Source organism: Cherax quadricarinatus, chromosome 78 (assembly GCF_038502225.1).
Source record: "Cherax quadricarinatus isolate ZL_2023a chromosome 78, ASM3850222v1, whole genome shotgun sequence".
Taxonomy (NCBI): Eukaryota; Metazoa; Arthropoda; class Malacostraca; order Decapoda; family Parastacidae; genus Cherax; species Cherax quadricarinatus.
The window spans coordinates 7,657,608-7,682,858 of record NC_091369.1 but is presented as its reverse complement, the minus strand read 5'-3'; the positions used below and the strand labels follow the sequence as shown (position 1 = coordinate 7,682,858).

Here is a 25,251-nt window from a genome sequence, read left to right as displayed (position 1 = left end):
TTTAGACAAAAGCCTTATAAGAGCAAGTATCTGATGACTGTCATATTGTCAGCAAGATAAATTCACACTTAGAGATCTTACTGTGTCAACTGGAGTCACAAACACACTTAGAAAATTTATCATAAAACTATAAGGTTATTCTTCATTTAAAAGTTTTTTTTAACACATTGGCCATCTTCCACTCAAAAAAAAGAAACAAAACTTTTTTTTTTTTTAACACACCAGCCGCATCCCACTGAGGCAAGGTGACCTGAAAAGAAAAATGAAAGTTTTCATTTTTAAATTTAAATGCTCCTGGCACTTTAGTTGCCTCTTACGACACACGTGGCTTACAGAGGAAGGCTTCTTCACTTCCCCATGGAATTTAGAAATAATATGGTTATACAGTGGGACCGCTGTATCAATGGGGGGCTTCGTTCCAAGACCTACCGCAGATACCCGAAACCACAGATAGTAGCGAACCCTCTATTTAAGTAATTTTTCATTTACAAACATACCTATGATAAAGTTTAATTGATTAACTATGGACAGTAAGTTGAGAATTAATACTTTTTCACTGATGGAAACACTACATAACTTCTCTTAGGCTTTAAAGAACTCTCACCATCACTACTTTTGCATTTTAGTTTCATTATTAAGCAAAATTAAGGGTTATTTTCAGGCCAGGGTAAACCGAGGATAATTGAAACTGCAGAAACCAAACCCACGGATACGACAGTCCTGCTGTATTACTATCAATGGCGGATGGTCAAAACTTTGATGAATTGGAAGAATGATGTTTGAGCTGGCAGTGAACTGTGTGTGATTCCATGATATTTTTAAGGGACAAAAGAAGTAAAGTCCCTTTCCTGTGCTCAGTATCTTCAAGGTCATTTTCAAGGCTTGTTTTCACACATTCTTGAACATCAGTTACTGTTGTACAGGCAGCCCCGCTTATACAGCAGGTTAGATTCTGGGCTACCTCTGTGAAACAAAAATTGCTGTAAAGTGAATCATAACCTTTTTTTACTTTCAAATGGATATAAAAGCCTGATAACAGTTTTAAATTATTATTATTATTTATTTTTTTATTATCACACCGGCCGATTCCCACCAAGGCAGGGTGGCCCGAAAAAGAAAAACTTTCACCATCATTCACTCCATCACTGTCTTGCCAGAAGGGTGCTTTACACTACAGTTTTTAAACTGCAACATTAACACCCCTCCTTCAGAGTGCAGGCACTGTACTTCCCATCTCCAGGACTCAAGTCCGGCCTGCCGGTTTCCCTGAATCCCTTCATAAATGTTACTTTGCTCACACTCCAACAGCACGTCAAGTATTAAAAACCATTTGTCTCCATTCACTCCTATCAAACACGCTCACGCATGCCTGCTGGAAGTCCAAGCCCCTCGCACACAAAACCTCCTTTACCCCCTCCCTCCAACCCTTCCTAGGCCGACCCCTACCCCGCCTTCCTTCCACTACAGACTGATACACTCTTGAAGTCATTCTGTTTCGCTCCATTCTCTCTACATGTCCGAACCACCTCAACAACCCTTCCTCAGCCCTCTGGACAACAGTTTTGGTAATCCCGCACCTCCTCCTAACTTCCAAACTACGAATTCTCTGCATTATATTCACGCCACACATTGCCCTCAGACATGACATCTCCACTGCCTCCAGCCTTCTCCTCGCTGCAACATTCATCACCCACGCTTCACACCCATATAAGAGCGTTGGTAAAACTATACTCTCATACATTCCCCTCTTTGCCTCCAAGGACAAAGTTCTTTGTCTCCACAGACTCCTAAGTGCACCACTCACTCTTTTTCCCTCATCAATTCTATGATTCACCTCATCTTTCATAGACCCATCCGCTGACACGTCCACTCCCAAATATCTGAATACGTTCACCTCCTCCATACTCTCTCCCTCCAATCTGATATTCAATCTTTCATCACCTAATCTTTTTGTTATCCTCATAACCTTACTCTTTCCTGTATTCACCTTTAATTTTCTTCTTTTGCACACCCTACCAAATTCATCCACCAATCTCTGCAACTTCTCTTCAGAATCTCCCAAGAGCACAGTGTCATCAGCAAAGAGCAGCTGTGACAACTCCCACTTTGTGTGTGATTCTTTATCTTTTAACTCCACGCCTCTTGCCAAGACCCTCGCATTTACTTCTCTTACAACCCCATCTATAAATATATTAAACAACCACGGTGACATCACACATCCTTGTCTAAGGCCTACTTTTACTGGGAAAAAATTTCCCTCTTTCCTACATACTCTAACTTGAGCCTCACTATCCTCGTAAAAACTCTTCACTGCTTTCAGTAACCTACCTCCTACACCATACACTTGCAACATCTGCCACATTGCCCCCCTATCCACCCTGTCATACGCCTTTTCCAAATCCATAAATGCCACAAAGACCTCTTTAGCCTTATCTAAATACTGTTCACTTATATGTTTCACTGTAAACACCTGGTCAACACACCCCCTACCTTTCCTAAAGCCTCCTTGTTCATCTGCTATCCTATTCTCCGTCTTACTCTTAATTCTTTCAATTATAACTCTACCATACACTTTACCAGGTACACTCAACAGACTTATCCCCCTATAATTTTTGCACTCTCTTTTATCCCCTTTGCCTTTATACAAAGGAACTATGCATGCTCTCTGCCAATCCCTAGGTACCTTACCCTCTTCCATACATTTATTAAATAATTGCACCAACCACTCCAAAACTATATCCCCACCTGCTTTTAACATTTCTATCTTTATCCCATCAATCCCGGCTGCCTTACCCCCTTTCATTTTACCTACTGCCTCACGAACTTCCCCCACACTCACAACTGGCTCTTCCTCACTCCTACAAGATGTTATTCCTCCTTGCCCTATACACGAAATCACAGCTTCTCTATCTTCATCAACATTTAACAATTCCTCAAAATATTCCTTCCATCTTCCCAATACCTCTAACTCTCCATTTAATAACTCTCCTCTCCTATTTTTAACTGACAAATCCATTTGTTCTCTAGGCTTTCTTAACTTGTTAATCTCACTCCAAAACTTTTTCTTATTTTCAACAAAATTTGTTGATAACATCTCACCCACTCTCTCATTTGCTCTCTTTTTACATTGCTTCACCACTCTCTTAACTTCTCTCTTTTTCTCCATATACTCTTCCCTCCTTGCATCACTTCTACTTTGTAAAAACTTCTCATATGCTAACTTTTTCTCCCTTACTACTCTCTTTACATCATCATTCCACCAATCGCTCCTCTTCCCTCCTGCACCCACTTTCCTGTAACCACAAACTTCTGCTGAACACTCTAACACTACATTTTTAAACCTACCCCATACCTCTTCGACCCCATTGCCTATGCTCTCATTAGCCCATCTATCCTCCAATAGCTGTTTATATCTTACCCTAACTGCCTCCTCTTTTAGTTTATAAACCTTCACCTCTCTTTTAAATTATCATATATTAACTGAGCATTAGACCTAGGCCTAAAAAATGCATATACAGTACATACATTACTTACCTTAAAATATTTTCATCCTTAGTTTAAAGTGAGTGGCAAATATATTTATTGTAGGAAGTGCGAATAAATGAAGAATGGGTATAATTGAAAGCCACTGTATTAGTGAAACGCTGTAAAGCAAAACACTGTAAAGCAGGGCATGCCTGTGTTAATAATACCTTGACTGTTACTTAATTTTTTTTTTTTTATGTTTCAGATCACAAGGCATATTTGTCCTTGCAAAATGTGAACCTGACCCTCAGGAACGACGTGCACGATGTTGCCCTGGCTTCCCTCTCGGGATTTGTCATGAGCGCAGAAAATCGCTTTGGTGTCAAGTACCAGAAATTATCCGTGAAGGCAGAATCTTTTAACTTAGAAGCTTCAAATGTTGAGCAAGAGTTGGTTTATGTTATGAAGTTAGTGGATGGCACTCCATCTGCAGGTAATAATATTCCTCATGCTAGTTCTGATACGCAGCTTATACTCTGATGTTACTTGTGATGATAGTGGATGGCTTGTTTGTACTGCAGTGGTGAGTTACTGTAGAGTATATGGGTGAAGAGAGAGAGAACGGGAGAGAGAGAGAGAAGGGAAAGAGAGAGAGAGAAGGGGAAAGAGAGAGAGAGAGAAAGAGAGAGAGAGAGAGAAAGAGAGAGAGAAAGAAAGGGAGAGAGAGAGAGAGAGAAGGGAATATGAGAGAAGGGGGGTAGGTGTACAGATAGAGAGAGAGAGAGAGAGAGGAGGGAAGGGAAGAGGATATGTGGAAGGCAGAGGAACACCAAGAAAACCAGAATAGACGTAGGGACATTTTTTTCCTAAAAGAAAAAAATGCTATTTTGAAATAAATTATACTAGGACACTAGGAATATCTCCTGATATTATTATCATTATCATTGTATTAATGTAGTAGAATTACTGACAATATGTTAAGTAAAAGGACACAAGTGCAACTAATGTGACATTTTATTGTGGTAATGTTGCCACAATAAAATGTTACATTAGTTGCACTTTTGTCCTTTTATTTAACATCATTATCATTATAATTATCATTAATGTTATCATTATAACAGTCATTATCATTATTGTCATTATCATCATTATCACCATCATCATTCCCTGAGTGACCACAGAAGCCTCATTGCGGGACTAAATCTTCCTCTGTTTCTTCAGTGGCAGGTGTTCTTTTTGACAGTAGGGGAAGGAAGGCGGGGTAGGGGTCGTCCTCGAAAAGGTTGGAAAGAAGGGGTAAGGGAGGTTTTGTGGGCGAGGGGCTTGGACTTCCAGCAGGCATGCATGAGCGTGTTAGATAGGAGAGAATGGAGACGAATGGTATTTGGGACCTGACGATCTGTTGGAGTGTGAGCAGGGTAATATTTAGTGAAGGGATTCAGGGAAACCGGTTATTTTCATATAGTCAGACTTGAGTCCTGGAGATGGGAAGTACAATGCCTGCACTCTAAAGGAGGGGTTCGGAATATTGGCAGTTTGGAGGGATATGTTGTGTATCTTTATACATATATGCTTCTTAACTGTTGTGTTCTGAGCACCTCTGCAAAAACAGAGATTATGTGTGAGTGAGATGAAAGTGTTGAATGATGATGAAAGTATTTTCTTTTTGGGTCATCCTACCTCGGTGGGAGACGGCCCACTTGTTATTATTTTCATGATTATTGTCACCATCATTGATGTCTTATCTGCAGGTTATGGGATTGCCTTTTCAGTCGACCTGGAACGTAACCCCCTGAACGTGGCTTCAGATTATGCTGTGACAATGAAGCTGGATCCTCTGGAACTTCTTTACAATCAGGTGCTTGCGATATTTTTTTTTTTTTTTACCAAATTTACTTACCTAAAATTTATTCCTGTACTTAATATTGATCTTGACCTCTTTTGGTTAGTGTTAAAAACATTTTTTTAAGTACCAATATATGAGGCTGTGTAGGATATTAAATTTGCTTTCATGGTAATTTATTCAGATGCTGTTGAAGTGTTCTTAATCCAGGGAGTTAGAATTATCCTCCCCTTGGTTAGAATCTATTTTTTCCCATTCTCCATGCACTGGATAAGCCCTACTGGTTAAGTGCTTTCCCATGAATTTCACTATTTTTTTTTAACACCCTAGCCATCTCCCATCAAGGCAGGGTTACCCAAAAAAGAAGCACCTTCATCATCATTCACACTGTCACTGTCTTGCCAGAGGTGTGCAGTAATATTAATATTAATTTGTTTTAACAGCATGCTTGTGCCGAGATGGTCTGCTTCTTCAGAGTGCCTAATACGGAGTACCGACGCTTCGAAGACCTGGCTAAGGATACACTCAGTGAAGTCGTCAACACAGGAAGGGCTGCCATGGACTATGCCATTGCTAGACACAAGACAGTCAATTTAGACATTGATATTAAGAGTCCTTACATTGTTTTACCAGAATATGGCTCGATTCAGAAAGGTGGAAATGTGTTGGTTTTAGATATTGGTGGCTTGAAAGTTAATAGTGAAATTGGTGGGCAAACGGTAGACTTGGAAGATGCAACGAGAATGGAGTTGGAGGAACGACTCTATGACCGTCTAACAATTACGGTAATGCAGCTGCAAGTTTTGTTTGCAGATTCTGGGGATGAGTGGAGAGTCCATAGAACAAGAGATGATTCAGATTCTCACTTACTCCCCAGAGTAAGAGTGAAGATTGATCTTGCGAACAGTATTCATCCGGAATATCGGCAGCAGCCAAAGCAGAAAGTTGATATTCATATAACTCCTCTTAAACTTAATCTTTCAGATAACAAATTAAGTCACTTGGTGGAATTTGCACACCACTTACCAGTGATACAAACAGACATGATTGTTTCAGATTCTGTTGATAGTTGTGTATCAAAGAGACATCAGTTGGACCCTTACTATTGCTTATTAGATCCAAATGTTTCAGAATTAACATACATTAGAAACAACCTCTCAAACAAGCTCCAAAAGAAAAAACTTGTTGCAGACTCTGTGGATACTCATTCAACTCCACCTTTGCTCAGGCACGTTCGGCCACTCTCACAGAGTGACACTATATCACAGACAAGCCTGGAACTTGAAAGATATTTCTCCACATCTGATAACAGTGATGACGAAGGGGAATCATGGGGCAAGCCAGTTGATTTACCAGGGTTTGAAGATAACACTTCTCCTAAAAACATGATCACTGTCTTATCTCGGTTTTGTATCGATGAAATTGTAATTGGCATATCTAGATCAAGTGAACATGGAGATAGACCCTATTTGATGATCAGAGCAACTCATTTAGTAGTAGAATCAGCAATGATGGATTATGGTCCTGCTGTACAAATAACACTTAGTTCGCTGCATCTTGTTGACAAGTATCATCACAGCCCAACAGGTGAATATTTAGAGTTAGTGTCATCACCACAAGTGGGCAATACATGCATTGCTACTCTACTCTACCGCAAAGTTCGTGCGAATTGCCCAGACTTTAAAACGCATTTTCATTCCTGTGAACAAAGTTTGGTCTTGGATTTTGCAACCCTTAATGTTGTTTGGCATCGAGGATCTATCATAACTCTAACAAATTTTCTCACATTGCTTGCAGCAAAACTGGGGCACATAGAGCAACATATTCCCAAAATCAGTATTCCAAATAGCTTTATAGTATGGTTAAAGTCTGGTCCTGAAGATCCACCAGTTCCTACAGGAGCATCCAAGTGGTCCTTTGCCTCACACCTTCACACACTTAATCTCAAACTCTGTGATAATGAAGTGGACTTCCTACAAGCCAAGGTTGGGGGTTTCCAGGGAGAATGCGTTTTTAAAGCTAACGAAAAGAAAATCTTCCGTGCATCACTATCTGAATTGTCCGTCGATGATGTATCTGATATAACTCTTCACTCACGAATTATTGATATTGAAGAAGACAGAGTGTTTGATGTGAAGCTTGTTCATTTTAGCCCCACGCACAAAGGTGTAGATGAAATAGACACTTCTCCCCAAGCAGTTGATCCAGATGCTTCCCTGAGGATCAGAATTGGTAGAATACAGTGTATATTCCTCTGTAAGTTCTTTGCTGATCTTCAGCGATTTATGGAACCTCTTCTAAACAGAGAAGGCACACAGGTTGCTCTCAAGCAAGCTGAGAAAGTAGCAGAAGCAGGTATTGAAGGATTTGTCTCTGGAAGAAAATTAAGTTTAAGCATTGATATTCATGCTCCTACTGTTCTTGTCCCACAGAAATCTGATTCTCCTAGTTTATTGGTATTTAGCCTTGGTTATTTAAAGATAGATAATCTGTTTAAAGTGGCACATACAGGTGGAGGAGGAGTCATTGAAAATATTTTATTAGAATTGGGACCCATGCATGTTTGCCGAGCTGTGATGACTCTTGGGGGCGGATTAGAGATGCAGGAGGATATACTGGAGCCTGCCACTCTTAGAGCAGATATCAAACGCTCACTCATACCTCAGTGCCGAGATCTTCTCTCATGGGATATTAGTGTTCACATGGGGGTTCTCTGTATTAACTTAGGACAACGAGATCTCAACACCATATTGGCTGTTATGTCTCAAAACAGAGCAGAAGCCCAGTTCTCAGACACAAGTATCCATTCTCAACCATTATCACCAGTTGAACTCGGGACACCTCTTGCTGGCAGTGATGACAATATGGGTAAACTACAAGCTTTCTTAACACACTCAATAGACATATACCGTATTGCAGATGCTCTTGTTTCTTTAGATGGACTAACTCTTACACTTTATACTGATATGGATGAAGTACTGAGTTCACCAGTTCGTGATGCAGCAACTGCATTATGTCGCTTAGAAGTTGGAGAAATTGAAGTACACGGTGATATGAATAATGATCGAAGTATGGATATGAGACTCACTTTGCAGTCCTGTGATTTGTTCGATGTAAGGCCTGACAATGATTACCATGTAGTTAAAAAAATATTTGGGCACTATAATAATGAAATGCAGATGGCTTCTGGAAGATTTAGCGTAAGTGTCCCTCCAATGATGGATCTCATGTACAAAGTTAGTCCAAGTGGAGATGCGGCAGTAGAAATAAGCATTGAAAGAACTAGATTGAATATGTCTGTTGGCTTTGCATTAGCCCTCTACAAATATATTAATGATGCAATTCCTAATACAGGAAGCATAAGTGGAGGGATTTTAAATCCAGGCTTTGTGGGTGACTTGGGTACAACTGTTGATGGTGTAAGAGTCATTCGACGTCCTCCCAGTTCTGTAGATAGTACTAGTGGCTACCTCTCAACTGTAACTAGTAACACGGATGAGCAAAAAACAATTTCCATTTCTTTGAAGGTAAAACATCCAGAAATAGTGTTATTTGCTGACCCTGAAGAAAGGAGTAGTAGAGTACTGGTCGTGAGATGTGAAATTCATATTGATTATTCTCGACACCCTGGCAACGAGAGCTTTCACATAACTTTAGACGGGTCTCAGGTATTTGCCACTACATATACTCATGCTGGCCAGAGTCCATATTCTATCATGGAGCCATCTGATATTGAAGGCTCTTGGATATTCCGTAGTGTTGAGGAAGGCGTCAAAGCAGAGTTAAAAGTTTCTCACATAAATCTTCACCTGAATCCTCCTGTAGTTCACCTCCTGATGGATGTGGTGGAAGAACTTACCACAAGTCTTAGTCCACAGTTTGTACCCATAAGGCTTCACCTCCCATCGGCTGACTTAGAAGACTTGTGGTCTCCTAAACAACTTGTTGCAACAATTTCTCCAATAAATCCAGAGGAAGAAGTGTACATTAAGCCTGAGTACCCATCAAGTAAGCCACAGCAACACTTGACTATAAGAGTTCCAGCAGTTACAATGTCACTTGAAAAGCAAGCAATGAAAACAGCAGTACCTGTACTTTTACTGAAGGGATCTGCAAGTGCAGAGGTTAATGACTGGTCCAAGCTGATGTACACCAAAGCAGAAATTCAGTTACAATTATCTTGTTACAATGAAGAATTTTCCGCATGGGAGCCTATTATTGAACCTGTAAGTGAATCAAATAAAGTAATGAGACCTTGGGAGGCTGTGGTGTGCACATTACAGAATCAAGCTCAACCCATTGGTATTAAGCGTAGCCAACCAGGACGCCACTATGATTCTATCGATAGTAATTCCACAGCCAATAGAAATAGTTACATTAGTTGCCCAATAGAAGAGTCAGATTCTTCCACTGATGAGGAATATCAGGACAATGAAATGGTGGTACTTAGGCCTCATGCATCATCCAAAGTAAAACGAGTCAACACAAAACGTTCAACAACTGACTTAGGAAATCTTTCAGGTAATATACTCTTTAATTTATTGTTAATACACTTTTTATCACTGTTTCCTCATATTAACAATTTTGTTTTAATGCATAGTTTTGATACTTAAAATAATAATTTTTGTTTTCTTTTATGGGCCCCCTTACTTTGGTGGGATATGGCCAGTTTGTTGAAAGAAGACGACTTAAAATAATCATTACATTTAATAATCTTATCTTCAGACAACTTAATTATATTAAACTTAGCATTCAAGCAATCTAACTTTAACTATATAATGTCAAGTAGTTTTCCATTTGAGTTTTAGTCTATCAAAAAGGCTCTGCATAAACAGGGACTTTTCAAAATGCATGAAATAAATGTCTCCTAATTTTGTAACACTTGTCCACATTTACAAAATAATTTTGTTTTAGTTTTGTAGAATAATTTCCCCTCAAGGGATGTTCCTTGATGCTGGTGAGGGGCTCTTGATCTAAGGAATTGGATCTGTGCTCCGGTTCCTTAAATTAAGCCTGAATACCTTAAATCGCCTTCCTCCACGGGCACCAGATAATCCTATGGGTTTAGCGCTTCCCCATGATTATATTAATAATGTAGAATAATTTATAGACAAAAATATGTAAATAGCTTTATACAGAGTAATTTGTGATTTATACATATAAACTATTTGTATATAGTATGCACTTCTGGCTTATATCAGATTATACCTAATTATGTGAAACACTTATTAATATTAAGGTCTTAATAGTGTAATACTTTGCACATTGCATATTTAAAGTGCTGTACTATTAATTATATTGAAAATAAAGGCCTTTTCATTTCATAATTATCAAGAGTCAGCATTAACATTAATCTGTTGCAAAACTATACAAGTCTTTAAGATGTACCATTGATGGTTTACCATCTAATTATTTCTTATAATCACATATAAATGATATGCCCTTGTAGTCTTAAGTTAGGCTTAAGCTTGCTGGAAATGCTCTCCATAACTCTGGTCTTTCAACATTCTCTCGAGTGTCACCCATTTCTGCATAAACAATTTATCATGTTGATATAAACTTGTATTGTGTAACATCATTCTTTGCAGGTTATCCATTGGATTCAGACTCGGAAACTGAGGACGGTGTGCTCCACAAGATCTCCAATGCCTTCATACACATGTTTTCAAGTGACTCAGAGGGATCAGAAGAAGGTAGCAGCGATGAAATACTTGAAGATGGAAAAGAGACCTCCGAAGAAATTCAAGATGAGGGTTCAGAACGGTCAACTAGTGAAGGTCATGATACTCCTGAAGATGGAGAGGCTGCTGTGTTCTCTCCTCCTAAGCTCATTCCAGGTGAGAAGGTATTGGATACCAATATTTGGAAGTGGGAAGTACAATGCCTGCACTTTGAAAGAGGGGTTTGGGATATTTGCTGTTTGGAGTGACTTCTGAACTGTCATATCTGAGCGCCTCTGCAAATTCAGTGATTATGTGTGAATGATGGTGAAAGGGTGGAATATTGACTGTATACCACCCTGCCTCAGTGGGATAAGGCCAGTTCATTGAAAAAAAATGATAATAATAATAATCATAGTAATAGTAATGCTGGGAGCAAGGGGGTAGTAACCCCTTCTCCTGTATACATTACTAAATTTAAAAAGAGAAACTTTTGTTTTTCTTTTTAGGTCACCCTGCCTTGGCGGGATATGGCCTATTTGTTGAAAATGAAAAATAGTAATAATAATAAATTTATTTCTTTTTCTGCAGTATACAGGAAATGTAGTTTACATGTAATAAAATATTGTTAAGTACAAAAGAAATTCAGTAGCATGCAGAGCATTTCAGGCAGAATAATCCTAATATTTAAAGACTACTTAAGAGCTAGACATGGGTTAATAAATGAAAATAGAAGTTATACATGAACAGTAATTCCATTTATAAACAAATTTATCAAGTATTTGCGAAGTTAATTGAATTCTAAAACTGACAATTTCTGTTTGAGTTTTGATATATATATATATATATATATATATATATATATATATATATATATATATATATATATATATATATATATATATATATATATATATATATATATATATATATATATATATAAAAGATTGAAGACTGGAAATGTTCTCTGTGGATCTGGGTCATATTCTGATATTGTAATGTTTATATTTAATAATTTTTTTAAGACTGCATATTTTGCTCTGAATTATTAAAGAACTGGTCTCAAATATTTGTAAAGATTCAAAATTGGAACTGTTCTCCATGTTTCTGGCTTTTATTCTGATATTGCAATGTTTATATTAATGTTTGTTTGTATTGGCAGTTTGGAGGGATATGTTGTGTATCTTTATATGTATATACTTCTAAACTGTTGTATTCTGAGCACCTCTACAAAAACAGTGATAATGTGTGAGTGTGGTGAAAGTGTTGAATGATGATGAAAGTATTTTCTTTTTGGGGATTTTCTTTCTTTTTTGGGTCACCCTGCCTCGGTGGGAGACGGCCGACTTGTTTAAAAAAAAAAAAAAAAAAATATATAAAATATATATATATATATAAAATATATATATATACAAAATATATATATATATACATAAAATATATAAATATATATATATATATAATATATATATTTATATAAAATATATATATATATATATATATATATATATATAAAATATATATATATATATATATATATATATATATATATATATATATATATATATATATATATATATATATATATATATATATATATATATATATATATATATAAAATATATATATATATATATATATAAAATATATATATATATATATATATAAAATATATATATATATATATATATATAAAATATATATATATATATATATAATATATATATATATATATATATATATATATATATATATATATATATATATATATATATATATAAAATATATATATATATATATATATATATATATATATATATATATATATATAAAATATATATATATATATATAAAATATCTATATATATATAAAATATATATATATATATAATATCTATATATATATACATAAAATATATATATATATATAAAATATCTATATTTATATATAAAATATATATATGTATATATAAAATATATATATGTATATAAAATATATATATATATATATATATATATATATATATATATATATATATATATTTTATATATATATATATATTTTATATATATATATATATAAAATATATATATATATATAAAATATATATATATATATAAAATATATATATATATATATAAAATATATATATATATATATAAAATATATATATATATATAAAATATATATATATATATATATATATATAAAATATATATATATATATATAAAATATATATATATATATATAAAATATATATATATATATATATAAAATATATATATATATATATAAAATATATATATATATATATAAAATATATATATATATATATATATATATATATATATATATATATATATAAAATATATATATATATATATAAAATATATATATATATATAAAATATATATATATATATATAAAATATATATATATAAAATATATATATATATATATATAAAATATATATATATAATAAAATATATATATATAATATATAAAATATATATATATATATATATATATATATATATATATATATAAAATATATATATATATATATAAAATATATATATATATATATATATATAAAATATATATATATATATAAAATATATATATATATATATATATATATATATATATATATATATATATATATATATATATATATATATATATATATATATGCACCAATTTCTGCGGCTTTAACTTCACTCCTTGTCTCTTTTTTTTTCTTTTTGTATATTAAGTATGATTCTTATTTGTTCAATAAAGATGCTATTGATGGCATAGACCCAGAGCTGGAAGGTGACACTGGAGAACTAGCCACATGCATCTTTGTTGACTCTAGGGATCACCTGGAAGTCACTCTCACACCACATATAATGAGAGCTATTTACAACTTGGTGTCCGAATACCTGGACAAACCTATGGAGCCACAACCCATTGTGTCTTCTCTGCGTAACACTGTACAAGACATAATCCTCAACAATGAAATTGGACCCAATTCGAAAGTCACAGTATTGGCCCAGGAGGAGGTTAGTAACATTAGTTTAAATAGTTTAAAGTGTAAGTGAAGTTGAGAGAGCAAGTTAGGGAATTAAAGGAACTAACACAGTGGTGTAAAATAAGGTAGGAAAAATTCAGCTGAAGAGATGCATAACATTCTTGTTCCAAGCTTGATGTACAGGTAGGATATGCATGGGGCTTTATGACTGTAGGAAAGGTAATGATGAAAAAAGAGAGAAAAGATTGAAGTACAGTACTGTACTGTACATAGTTATGTTATTGTATTAGGAGTGTCTACTAAAAGCTTATTTATTTATTTTTTTTTTAGCTTATCATTTTGAACAGAACTTCTTAAAAGTATTGTAAGATTAGGATGCAGTAGTTAAAAGTTAGATGCCATACAGTAACCTGTTATAAAGTGGATGATCTGTGTATAGAGAGTACTCTGTATATATTATTAACTTTTAATGTAAGATAATTACTCTATGAAACTATTACCTCACAATTATAGATTGATGGTGTTACCAAGTTTGACGTTGTGGCTTCAGCCAAGTATCAAGAGCCTGACTCTTTGCCTTCTAGTCCCGCATCAGGCAAGAGTCGAAGCCGGGGAGAGTCTGCTTCCGAGGATGATTCTTGTGCTGAAAGGTATGAAATCATCTTAGATTTTGATTATGGTAATTCTGTATTGATAAGATTATGTTTGCATTTTGCATTCACAATGCTACTTATAACAGCAGGAAAGAAATGAAGGAAATCTAAAACTGAGAGATAGTGTGACACTTGAAGGCCTAGGGAAAAGGAATTAACGTACAGTTGCTATGGATCCAGTCACACATTGGATTACTCCTTCATGATAAAGTTGTTATGTTAGCCAAGAAAAGTAGTATATCTGTGTCTAGCATTAGGAATAATATTAGGAGAGAAGTAAATAATGAAAATGAATGTTATAGGAATGCACTTAGAAGTCTGAATAGATCTATAACCCACTATGATAACATGAACATAGATAAGTACGTTTATGGAGCAACTTACAATGTGAACAGACTGACTGTTGTAGTGGCCAGGCTTAGGCTTGGTTACAAGTATTTCTGGCAGTTTGGGAGACACTGATGATGATCAAACTAAATGCAAATTATGTGGTCAGGCATATGATCACTGTCTTGAGCACTATGTGTTTAATTGTCCACTTCTTGAGGAATATAGAGATAGTATAATAACCTATGTAACATGTCAAGATAACTTATTAATGAAAATAAGATACCAGATATACTAATGAAATTTCCTAAATTTGCTTGTATCAGATAAGTGAACTGTAGATATGAAGATATAAATCCAAATGTACACCTGTTAACCCTTTTGGGGCCTAGTTCCTAGGCCTAAAATCTAATCTTTACCCAGGCAGTGTAGCAGTGTTATAGTGTGCATGGCTAAGTGCAAAGTCAATTGGACCAGCTCTTGTAAGCATGAATTATACTTTAAGGTTTCAATATTATTGTACAGTTACAAAGTGATATGAGTTCCAGGTATTCTGTTAGAAGGCAGCTTGCAATGGTACATGGCTGTCTTGCTTATTGCTTGCTCTAGTGCATTTGCTCTTGTGCTCTTGCTCTCTCTTGCTGTCTCTCACTCACTCTTTTGCTCTCTCTCATATGCCAGTCCCATCAACAACATTGTGTTGTCTTCAGACCATCATTTCTGTTTTTATAAAAAACTGAATATGCTGTTACTTTCTCCCAGCAGATATAAGTGCATGTTGATGGTTGATGTGCTTGAGGGCAGTGGCATGTCTTTTGTATAAGTAAATGTTGCAGTCACATTCTGGTATGCTGGCAGTGAGTTCTTTAAGACTTTTTGCTTTTCAAGGGAAACCCAGCTAAAAGTATGAGATGAAATAGCGAGGAAATTTGAGAATGACAACTATTCCTTCCAATGGTGATCATTTTTTTTTAGTGCTGTAGGTTGGTGGGCTCGTGCTGTGTACAGTATAATACCATTATTGATATAACTGTATTGGGGATATGTTCCTGTAAAGGACATCACTTGTGATTATACTGTATGGTAGTATTTTGGCAGAAATCTGTCTTGCTATCTTTCTTGTTCTCTCACTTGCTCGCTTTTACATGCCCTCTCTCATGCTTGCTTTCTCTCTAGCTCACTAGCTCTCTTGCCTGCTCTCACAGGCCATTTCTCACTCTCACTCACTTGTTCTCACACTCTCATTTGCTTTTGCTCACTCTCTCACCTGCTCTCTAAATCTCTTTCTTGTTCTCTCACTTTCTCTAGCTCACCCTTGCTCTCTCCTTTTGAAGGACAAATATCTTTTAATATTAATACAAAATAAACCTAGATGACCTGTTTTAATACAATCTTGTAATTTAGATATGGTAAGCCCTTGATTTATGCAACGGGGGTGCATTACAAAAATATCAGAAAAGTTGTATTATATGCCTAACAGTTCACAAGCAGGCGGAATTTTTAGCAAACATTATCTCTCAGTATCAAAGTACACACAACTTTTGCCACTCAGCCAGATGCCAGAAAGAGTGTGTAGGTTCGAATCCTGCTGTGGACTGAGAGATACTGTTCAAAAGATATATGGGAAAAACTGGGTTTTATTCTGTTCATCTAGAGTAATGGGACTTATTCATTTTTTTTATTCTAGTTAATGTACTATAGAGGTTTTTGCACATTCAGTACTATGCAGGAAGATATTTGCAAACATAAAAATGCATAAAATAACATGGAAGAGCCAATTTAATGCAAATCATAACTGCAATATACAATACAGTGTCATAGGGTCAGTAAGAATTATTTAACCATTTTCATTATGAAACCAAAACAGAGTACTGAATAGTAAAAATATTAAATGTGTTCCTCTGAATACAGACAGATTTTTTTTTCAACACACTGGCTGTTTCTCAATGAGGCAGGGTGACCCAAAAAAAAAGAAAGAAATGCTTTCACCATCATTCAGCACTTTCACTATCATTCAACACTTCCACCATCATTCAACACTTAAACCATCATTCACACATAATCACTGTCTTTGCAGAGGTGCCCAGATGTGACAGTTTAGATGTCACTCCAAGCAGCCAATATCCCAAACTCCTCCTTTAAAGTGCAGGCATTGTACTTCCCACTTCCAGGACTCAAGTCCAGCTAACCTACAGACTTGCAGTCATATAAAAGTCATAACTAGTTGTGAAGCAGTGATATGTTGCTTTCTCAGTTGTTCTCAGTCAAACAAACAAACTCTATTTCTATAAAAAGGAGTACAGTATATTATACAATTAAGGTGATTAACATACATATTTTTTTTTTTTCAACAAGTCAGCCGTCTCCCACCGAGGCAGGGTGACCCAAAAAGAAAGAAAATCCCCAAAAAGAAAATACTTTGATCATCATTTAACACTTTCACCTCACACATAATCACTGTTTTTGCAGAGGTGCTCAGAGCACAACAGTTTAGAAGCATATACGTATAAAGATACACAACATATCCCTCCAAACTGCTAATATCCCAAAACCCCTCCTTTAGAGTGCAGGCATTGTACTTCCCATTTCCAGGACTCAAGTTCGGCTATATAAAAATAACCGGTTTCCCTGAATCCCTTCACTAAATATTACCCTGCTCACACTCCAACAGATCGTCAGGTCCCAAATACCATTCGTCTCCATTCACTCCTATCGAACACGCTCATGCACGCCTGCTGGATGTCCAAGCCCCTCGCCCACAAAACCTCCCTTACCCCTTCCTTCCAACCTTTTCGAGGACGACCCCTACCCCGCCTTCCTTCTCCTACAGATTTAAATGTTCTCCATGTCATTCTACTTTGATCCATTCTCTCTAAATGACCAAACCACCTCAACAACCCCTCTTCAGCCCTCTGACTAATACTTTTATTAACCCCACACCTTCTCCTAATTTCCACACTCCGAATTTTCTGCATAATATTTACACCACACATTGCCCTTAGACAGGACATCTCCACTGCCTCCAACCGCCTCCTCGCTGCAGCATTTACAACCCAAGCTTCACACCCATATAAGAGTGTTGGTACTACTATACTTTCATACATTCCCTTCTTTGCCTCCATAGATAACATTTTTTGACTCCACATATACCTCAATGCACCACTCACCTTTTTTTCCTTCATCAATTCTATGATTAACCTCATCCTTCATAAATCCATCTGCCGACATGTCAACTCCCAAGTATCTGAAAACATTCACTTCATCCATACTCCTCCTCCCCAATTTGTTATCCAATTTTTCTTTATCTAAATCATTCAATGTAAGTACTTTATAGAAAGCCATATATTATGTGAAGGATTTTGCTCAGCCTTAAAACTAAATTATGATTACAAGTACAAGTATATGAGAATAGAGGAGGGGTTTGGGATATGTGATGTTTGGAGTGACATCTGAACTGTAGTATCTGTGCACCTTTACAAAGACAGTGATTATGTGTGAAGGATGGTGAAGTGTTTCTTTCTTTTTTGGGTCACCCTGCTTCAGTGGGAGATGGCCAGCATATTAAAAAAAAAGTTTTTGAAGTGTTGTAGGTAACTAGTAATTCAATAAAAAATTATGTTTAGTGGTATATTGAGGATGATGCTAGGTACATGAGTTGAAGGAATGATAAACAAGGTCAATACAGGCTGAAAGAGTTGTTCAAATTCTTCTCCAGAGTTTCGGAGCAATTCTTCTTCTTTCAACAAACCAGCCATTTCCCACTGAGGCAGAAAGTTTCTCTTTTTAACTTTATTAATGTATACAGGAGCAATTACTGGGGTAATTTTTTAGAATGTTAGTAAATCCCTAGTGTACAATTGAAATGGTTTGAAGCAACCCTGCTAGAGCAGTCCTATTGTGAGTTTAGGGAGATTCTTATTGGTTCTGGGAATGATCATCAGTGTCCTCTCAGACAAGGCCTCATTAACTGGAAAGAACATTTTAAAAAGTATCTCAGGTAAGATAAGTTTACAGGATGAAGATATATATGTGAACTTGCATGAAGATTTAGAATTCATGACTGTGAGGCTTAAAAAATATCTTAGAATAATATAAACATAATGGCCATATTTGCACCGATATGTCACTCTTCTAATTAACTTTGAAATTAAAAACTGGTTAAGTATAGTACTGGATCTGGTAAATTCATTGTTCAGATTTTTTAAAATGTTCTTTGGCTGGTTTTGATTTTCAGCCTGTATGCTATGCCCAAAATTAACAGGCAGCACTTGTCTGCTCATTTCCACCACCCACTCTACCAGTAAACCCATGCCCAGTACATTTAGAAACTATTGGAAAAAATAAGCCATGTGCAATAGAAGCAAAATATCACCTTCCAAATTGCAACTCAAGGGCCTACTGTATTAATTCATTGAATGTTGCCATAATTTAAGCTATCAGTGAATAACCCTTTGCAAGTGGTCTTTCCTTCCTAGGCACCCAGGTTATCTGAAGGAGTCTGGTCGCAGTAAACTTCCCAACTCTGCCTCAGTATCATCTTTTGGCTCCAGGAAAGGAGGCAGCACGTGGTCGCTGTGAGCTCTTTTATTTCCTTGTACCTTACATGGGAAATGTTAAAACTACACATTTTATTAATTTAAAATGAAGTTTAATAGAATTCAGATTTTAGCTATGTTGCACCAAGATAATCTTGCATGTACGTTAGTCATAGCTGACTGATGATGGGCTTCTGACTTCCTATGGTTTTGATGTTTTTTCATTTTTTTGTTCTCTTTTGTACAAACAAATGTAACACTGCTTTTGAAATTTAATAAATAACTCAAGTTTTAATACTGTACACACACTATTGCATGTTAAACATGTTTTTATCACCTGTTGCTTGTTTTCTTAGATTTATTGTAGGTAGTATATCTCTCGGGGGAAATATGCAAGGATTTTGCCCTCTATTTTCTCTCCCACTACATTTCCAAAGGGTTTCTTAAGAATGCCTCTGGATTGCAGGCATTTTCCATTTCACAAAGGACCATTTATAATAAATTTGCATTATGGCACTATTTCACTATTTGTTATTTTTTTTTATTAACACATCGGCTATCTCCCACCAAGGCAGGGTGGCCTGAAAAAAGAAAAACTTTCATCATCATTCACTCCATCACTGTCTTGCCAGAGGCATGCTTACACTACAGTTTTAAAACTGCAACAGCAACACCCATCCTTCGGAGTCCCGACACTGTACTTCCCACCTCCAGGACTCAAGTCTGGCCTGCCAGTTTCCCTGAATCCCTTCATAAATATTACCTTGCTCACACTCCAACAGCACATTGGTGCTGTTATATTAATTATATCTCATCTATCTGCAGGTGTCTCTCTTTTTCATGCCATCTGTCTCCAGCTATCTCTCTTATTTTATGCCATCTGTCTCCCACTACCTCTCTTGTATGCTATCTATCTCCAGCTACCTCTTTTTTTGTACATTTAAGAAATCCTACTAAATAATCTATGTCTTAAGTGTACTAGCCTTTAAGCATTAGGATTAGTTTACTCAAAATGTACTGCATGTTAGTGGCTTTCTTTTGTGCCTAACAATATTTTATTGCCTGTAAACTATATTATCTGTACATTGCAGAAAAGAAATAAAGAAATTGAATTTGAATTATTCTGTAGCCATTTTGGCTGGACTCAGATGCTCTACATTAATGCTATTGCGGGCACTTCTTGACTTACGATGGGGGTTATGTTCCGACATACCCATCATAAATCGAAAATATTGTAAGTTGATTACAAATATCATGTGCTAAATAAACAAGTAAATAAAAGAATGAAGATTTTATTTCTTTGTAAAGGTTACAATGTGTAATTACAATTTTAGTTTGATAAGTACAAAGAAAGCCACTATCATGAAGGGGCATTTTGGGCAGACTAATCCTAATACATAATAACTACTTAAATCTAGACAAGATAAGAGTGGTTAACTTTCATTAAAATTTTTATTTAATCTTAATACTAATGTGAGGTAGTTGCACATAATAAAAACAATATTACAATTAATGGCTCAAGCAGTAATAATTCATGGATTGGCAGATGTTTAACCCTTTCAGGGTCGCCAGGCCCTCTCCTAGACTTGTTCTCAGGGTCACCAAATTTTCAAAAAAAAAAAAAAATTATTTTTTCTTATGAAAAGATAGAGAATCTTTTTCTGATCATAATGACACCAAAAGTATGAAATTTGATGGAACGGAATTATGCTCTCGCGAAGTTAGCGGTCTCGACGATGTTTACGCATCGGCGATTTTGCCCACTTTGAGCCCTATTTTCGGCCAATTCCAGTGTACTAGTGGACAAAAATCATAACTATTTCGCTAGAACTCCATTTTTTCTATCGAATGAGTACAAGAAACCACCCATTTACCGATTTCAACTATCCAATAAAGTGGTCAGAATTTAGCAATTTTGCCAATTTCACACAAATTTCAAAAGATGCCAATTTCTGAATAGGGTCCAGAATAAACAAGAAAGACATTCCTGGCACTAAAATAACATTTCCTCTGTTCATTAGTCATGTCCCCATGCCCCTCTTACGTTCTTTTGCTTTCCACTTTGAATTTTTATTCTCACAAAAAATAGAAGATTTACTGTTATGCAGACTACTGCATTAGTGTAGAAATGGTATACATGTAAATAATATCAGTGCACTTGTGAAAGAATATTAGACTCACCAGTTGACGTGTATTGGACGCGTAGCATGATTTGTTTACTTTTGAACTTTGGTAAAAATCGAACATTTCTGCTACTTTGAGCTCAATTTTCATTGTAAAACCAGTCAAAATCATCTCAATTTCTGTAATATGTCTTCCATTCTATAAAATGAGACCAGAAAAACTAGAATACAACAATAAATACCATACAAAAATACAGTGCAAAGTCGCTGTTTTAATCCAAAAACACGGTTAAAGTTTTTTTTTTCTCATTGCGCACTGTGCTGCAGGATTTTTTTTATACTGCGCACACTGACCACATAGACCCATTCTTTCATATGTAGGCCTACCAGCTTTCTCTCACTAGATTTGAGGGCGCTAAAATTTAGGCATACTAGTACGTCAAAAACCCTGGTGCGTAAGCCGTACTAGTACATCCAAAACCCTGAAAGGGTTAATAGACTAGAGGTCATGTAATATAATATAATAACTGATTGGAAGTTGTTTTGATTGGTTTGGTTAGTATTGATAGATGAGATGATTTTTAAGCAAAGTCCTAATTTTATAAGTAGTCAGGGGATCCTTTACCGGTTCAGGTAGTGAATTCCAGATCTTTGGGTCTATTATGTGCATTGCATTTTTGCATAGTGTGAGACTGACACGAGGGACGTTGAAGAGAGCCTTATGCCTCATATTGTGACTGTGCATTCTGTTGTAGTTATCAAAAAGTTTAAGTGGAGGGCTTATATTGGAGTTCAATGTTCTGTATATGTAGTAGGCACAATAATATGAGTGTATGTCTCATATATTTAGCAAGTTCAGACTTTTGAAAAGTGGTGGGGTGTGCTGTCTAGCACAGGAACTGGTCAGTGAATAAGTAAATAAACGAATAATTTTTTTTTTTTTCAAAAAGTCGGCCAACTCCCACCGAGGCAGGGTGACCCAAAAAAAAGAAAGAAAATCCCCAAAAAGAAAATGCTTTCATCATCATTCAACACTTTCACCACACTCACACATTATCACTGTTTTTGCAGAGGTGCTCAGAATACAACAGTTTAGAAGCATATACGTATAAAGATACACAACATATCCCTCCAAACTGCCAATATCCCAAACCCCTCCTTTAACCCTTTCAGGGTCCGTCCCGTAGATCTACAGCTTTACATTCAGGGTCCAAACCGTAAATCTACGTCATGAGCTCGGCTCACTCTGATAAACTGTGAGTGGTACATTTGGGCCTAGATATGAAAGAATACATCTATGTGGTATGTGTGCACCACATAAAACAGATCCTGCAGTACACTGTGTATAATGAGAGAAAAAACTGAAATCATGATTTTTCGATTAAAACAGCGACTTTGCAGTGTTTTTTCGTATGTTTTTTATAGTTGTATTTGCAATTTCTTGGTCTCATTTGATAGAATAGAAGACATATTACAGAAATAGAGATGATTTTGATTGGTTTTAGCACTGGAAATGGCTTGAAACTGAGCTCAATGAGCGGAAATGTTAAATTTTTGCCGATATTCAAGAGTAAACAAACGACCTCACACATCTAATACACGCCAGCTGGTGGGTCTAATATACATTCACAAATATGGTGATGATATTTATACAATTATTACAGTATTGCATAACAGTAAATCTTCTATTTTTTGGTGTGAATTAAAATTTATTATGTGAATAAAAAATCATAATGGAATTTATTTGTAAAGCCTCAAAACTTAACTAATGAACAGAGGAAATGTTAGTTTAGTTCCAGGAATACCTACATTGCTTATTCTGGACCCCATTTTGAAATTGGAATATTTTGAACTTTGTGTTAAATTGGCCAAATTAAGAATTTCCGATCACTTTATTTCGTAGTTGAAACAGTTGACTTGGCAATTTCTTGTGCTCAGTCGATAGAATAGAAGTAATACTAGTGAAATAGCTAAGAATTTGGTTGACTGGAATAATGTAATTGGCCTAAACTGGGAGTCAAAGTCGGCAAATTCGCTGATTCGTAAATATCGCTGACACATCAAAATTTGCGAGAGCATAATTTCGTTAATTTTCCATCAAATTTCGTACTTTTTGTTTTATTACCTTCACAAAAATATTCTCTACCATTTCATAAGAAAAAATAACAATTTTTTTTTTTTAAATTCGTGGACACTGGGGCACCACTTCAGATTTGGGCCTTGGACCCTGAAGGGGTTAAAGTGCAGGCACTGTACTTCCCATTTCCAGGACTCAAGTCCGACTATGTATATGAAAATAACCGGTTTCCCTGAATCCCTTCACTAAATATTACCCTGCTCACACTCCAACAGATCGTCTCCATTCACTCCTATCTAACACACTCATGCACGCTTGCTGGAAGTCCAAGCCCCTTGCCCACAAAACCTCCTTTACCCCCTCTCTCCAACCCTTTCAAGGACGACCCCTACCTCGCCTTCCTTCCCCTATAGATTTATATGCTTTCCATGTCATTCTACTTTGATCCATTCTCTCTAAATGACCAAACCACCTCAACAACCACTCTTCTGCCCTCTGACTAATACTTTTATTAACTCCACACCTTTTCCTAATTTCCACACTCCGAATTTTCTGCATAATATTTACACCACACATTGCCCTTAGAAAGGACATCTCCACTGCCTCCAACCGTCTCCTTGCTACTGCATTTACCACCCAAGCTTCACACCCATATAAGAGTGTTGGTACTACTATACTTTCATACATTCCCTTCTTTGCCTCCATAGATAACGTTTTTTGACTCCACATATACCTCAACGCACCACTCACCTTTTTTCCCTCATCAATTCTATGATTAACCTCATCCTTCATAAATCCATCCGCCGACACGTCAACTCCCAGTATCTGAAAACATTCACTTCTTCCATACTCCTCCTCCCCAATTTGATATCCAATTTTTTTTTTATCTAAATCATTTGATACCCTCATCACCTTACTTTTTTCTATGTTCACTTTCAACTTTCTACCTTTACACACATTCCCAAACTCATCCACTAACCTTTGCAATTTTTCTTTAGAATCTCCCATAAACACAGTATCATCAGCAAAAAGTAACCGTCAATTCCCATTTTGAATTTGATTCCTCATAATTTAATCCCACCCCTCTACCGAACACCCTAGCATTTACTTCTTTTACAACCCCATCTATAAATATATTAAACAACCATGGTGACATTACACATCCCTGTCTAAGACCTACTTTTACCGGGAAGTATTCTCCCTCTCTTCTACACACCCTAACCTGAGCCTCACTATCCTCATAAAAACTCTTTACAGCATTTAGTAACTTACCACCTGTTCCATATACTTGCAACATCTGCCACATTGCTCCTCTATCCACTCTATCATATGCCTTTTCTAAATCCATAAATGCAATAAAAACTTCCCTACCTTTATCTAAATACTGTTCACATATATGCTTCAATGTAAACACTTGATCTACACATCCCCTACCCACTCTGAAGCCTCCCTGCTCATCCGCAATCCTACATTCTGTCTTACCTCTAATTCTTTCAATTATAACCCTACCGTATACTTTTCCTGGTATACTCAGTAAACTTATTCCTCTATAA

The 25,251-nt window shown here is 35.8% G+C and overlaps 1 protein-coding gene across 1 annotated transcript in view; it reads left to right on the top strand.

Moving 5' to 3' along the window:
• Window positions 1-25,251, top strand: part of LOC128701517 (intermembrane lipid transfer protein VPS13A-like) — a 146,394-nt gene that overhangs the window by 30,889 nt on the left and 90,254 nt on the right. The window contains exons 11-17 of the mRNA XM_070101533.1: window positions 3,731-3,958; window positions 5,217-5,323; window positions 5,752-9,829; window positions 10,897-11,145; window positions 13,752-14,014; window positions 14,497-14,633; window positions 19,439-19,537. Of these exons, the coding sequence (XP_069957634.1) occupies window positions 3,731-3,958; window positions 5,217-5,323; window positions 5,752-9,829; window positions 10,897-11,145; window positions 13,752-14,014; window positions 14,497-14,633; window positions 19,439-19,537 (5,161 nt within the window). The remainder of the gene's footprint in view (window positions 1-3,730; window positions 3,959-5,216; window positions 5,324-5,751; window positions 9,830-10,896; window positions 11,146-13,751; window positions 14,015-14,496; window positions 14,634-19,438; window positions 19,538-25,251) is intronic.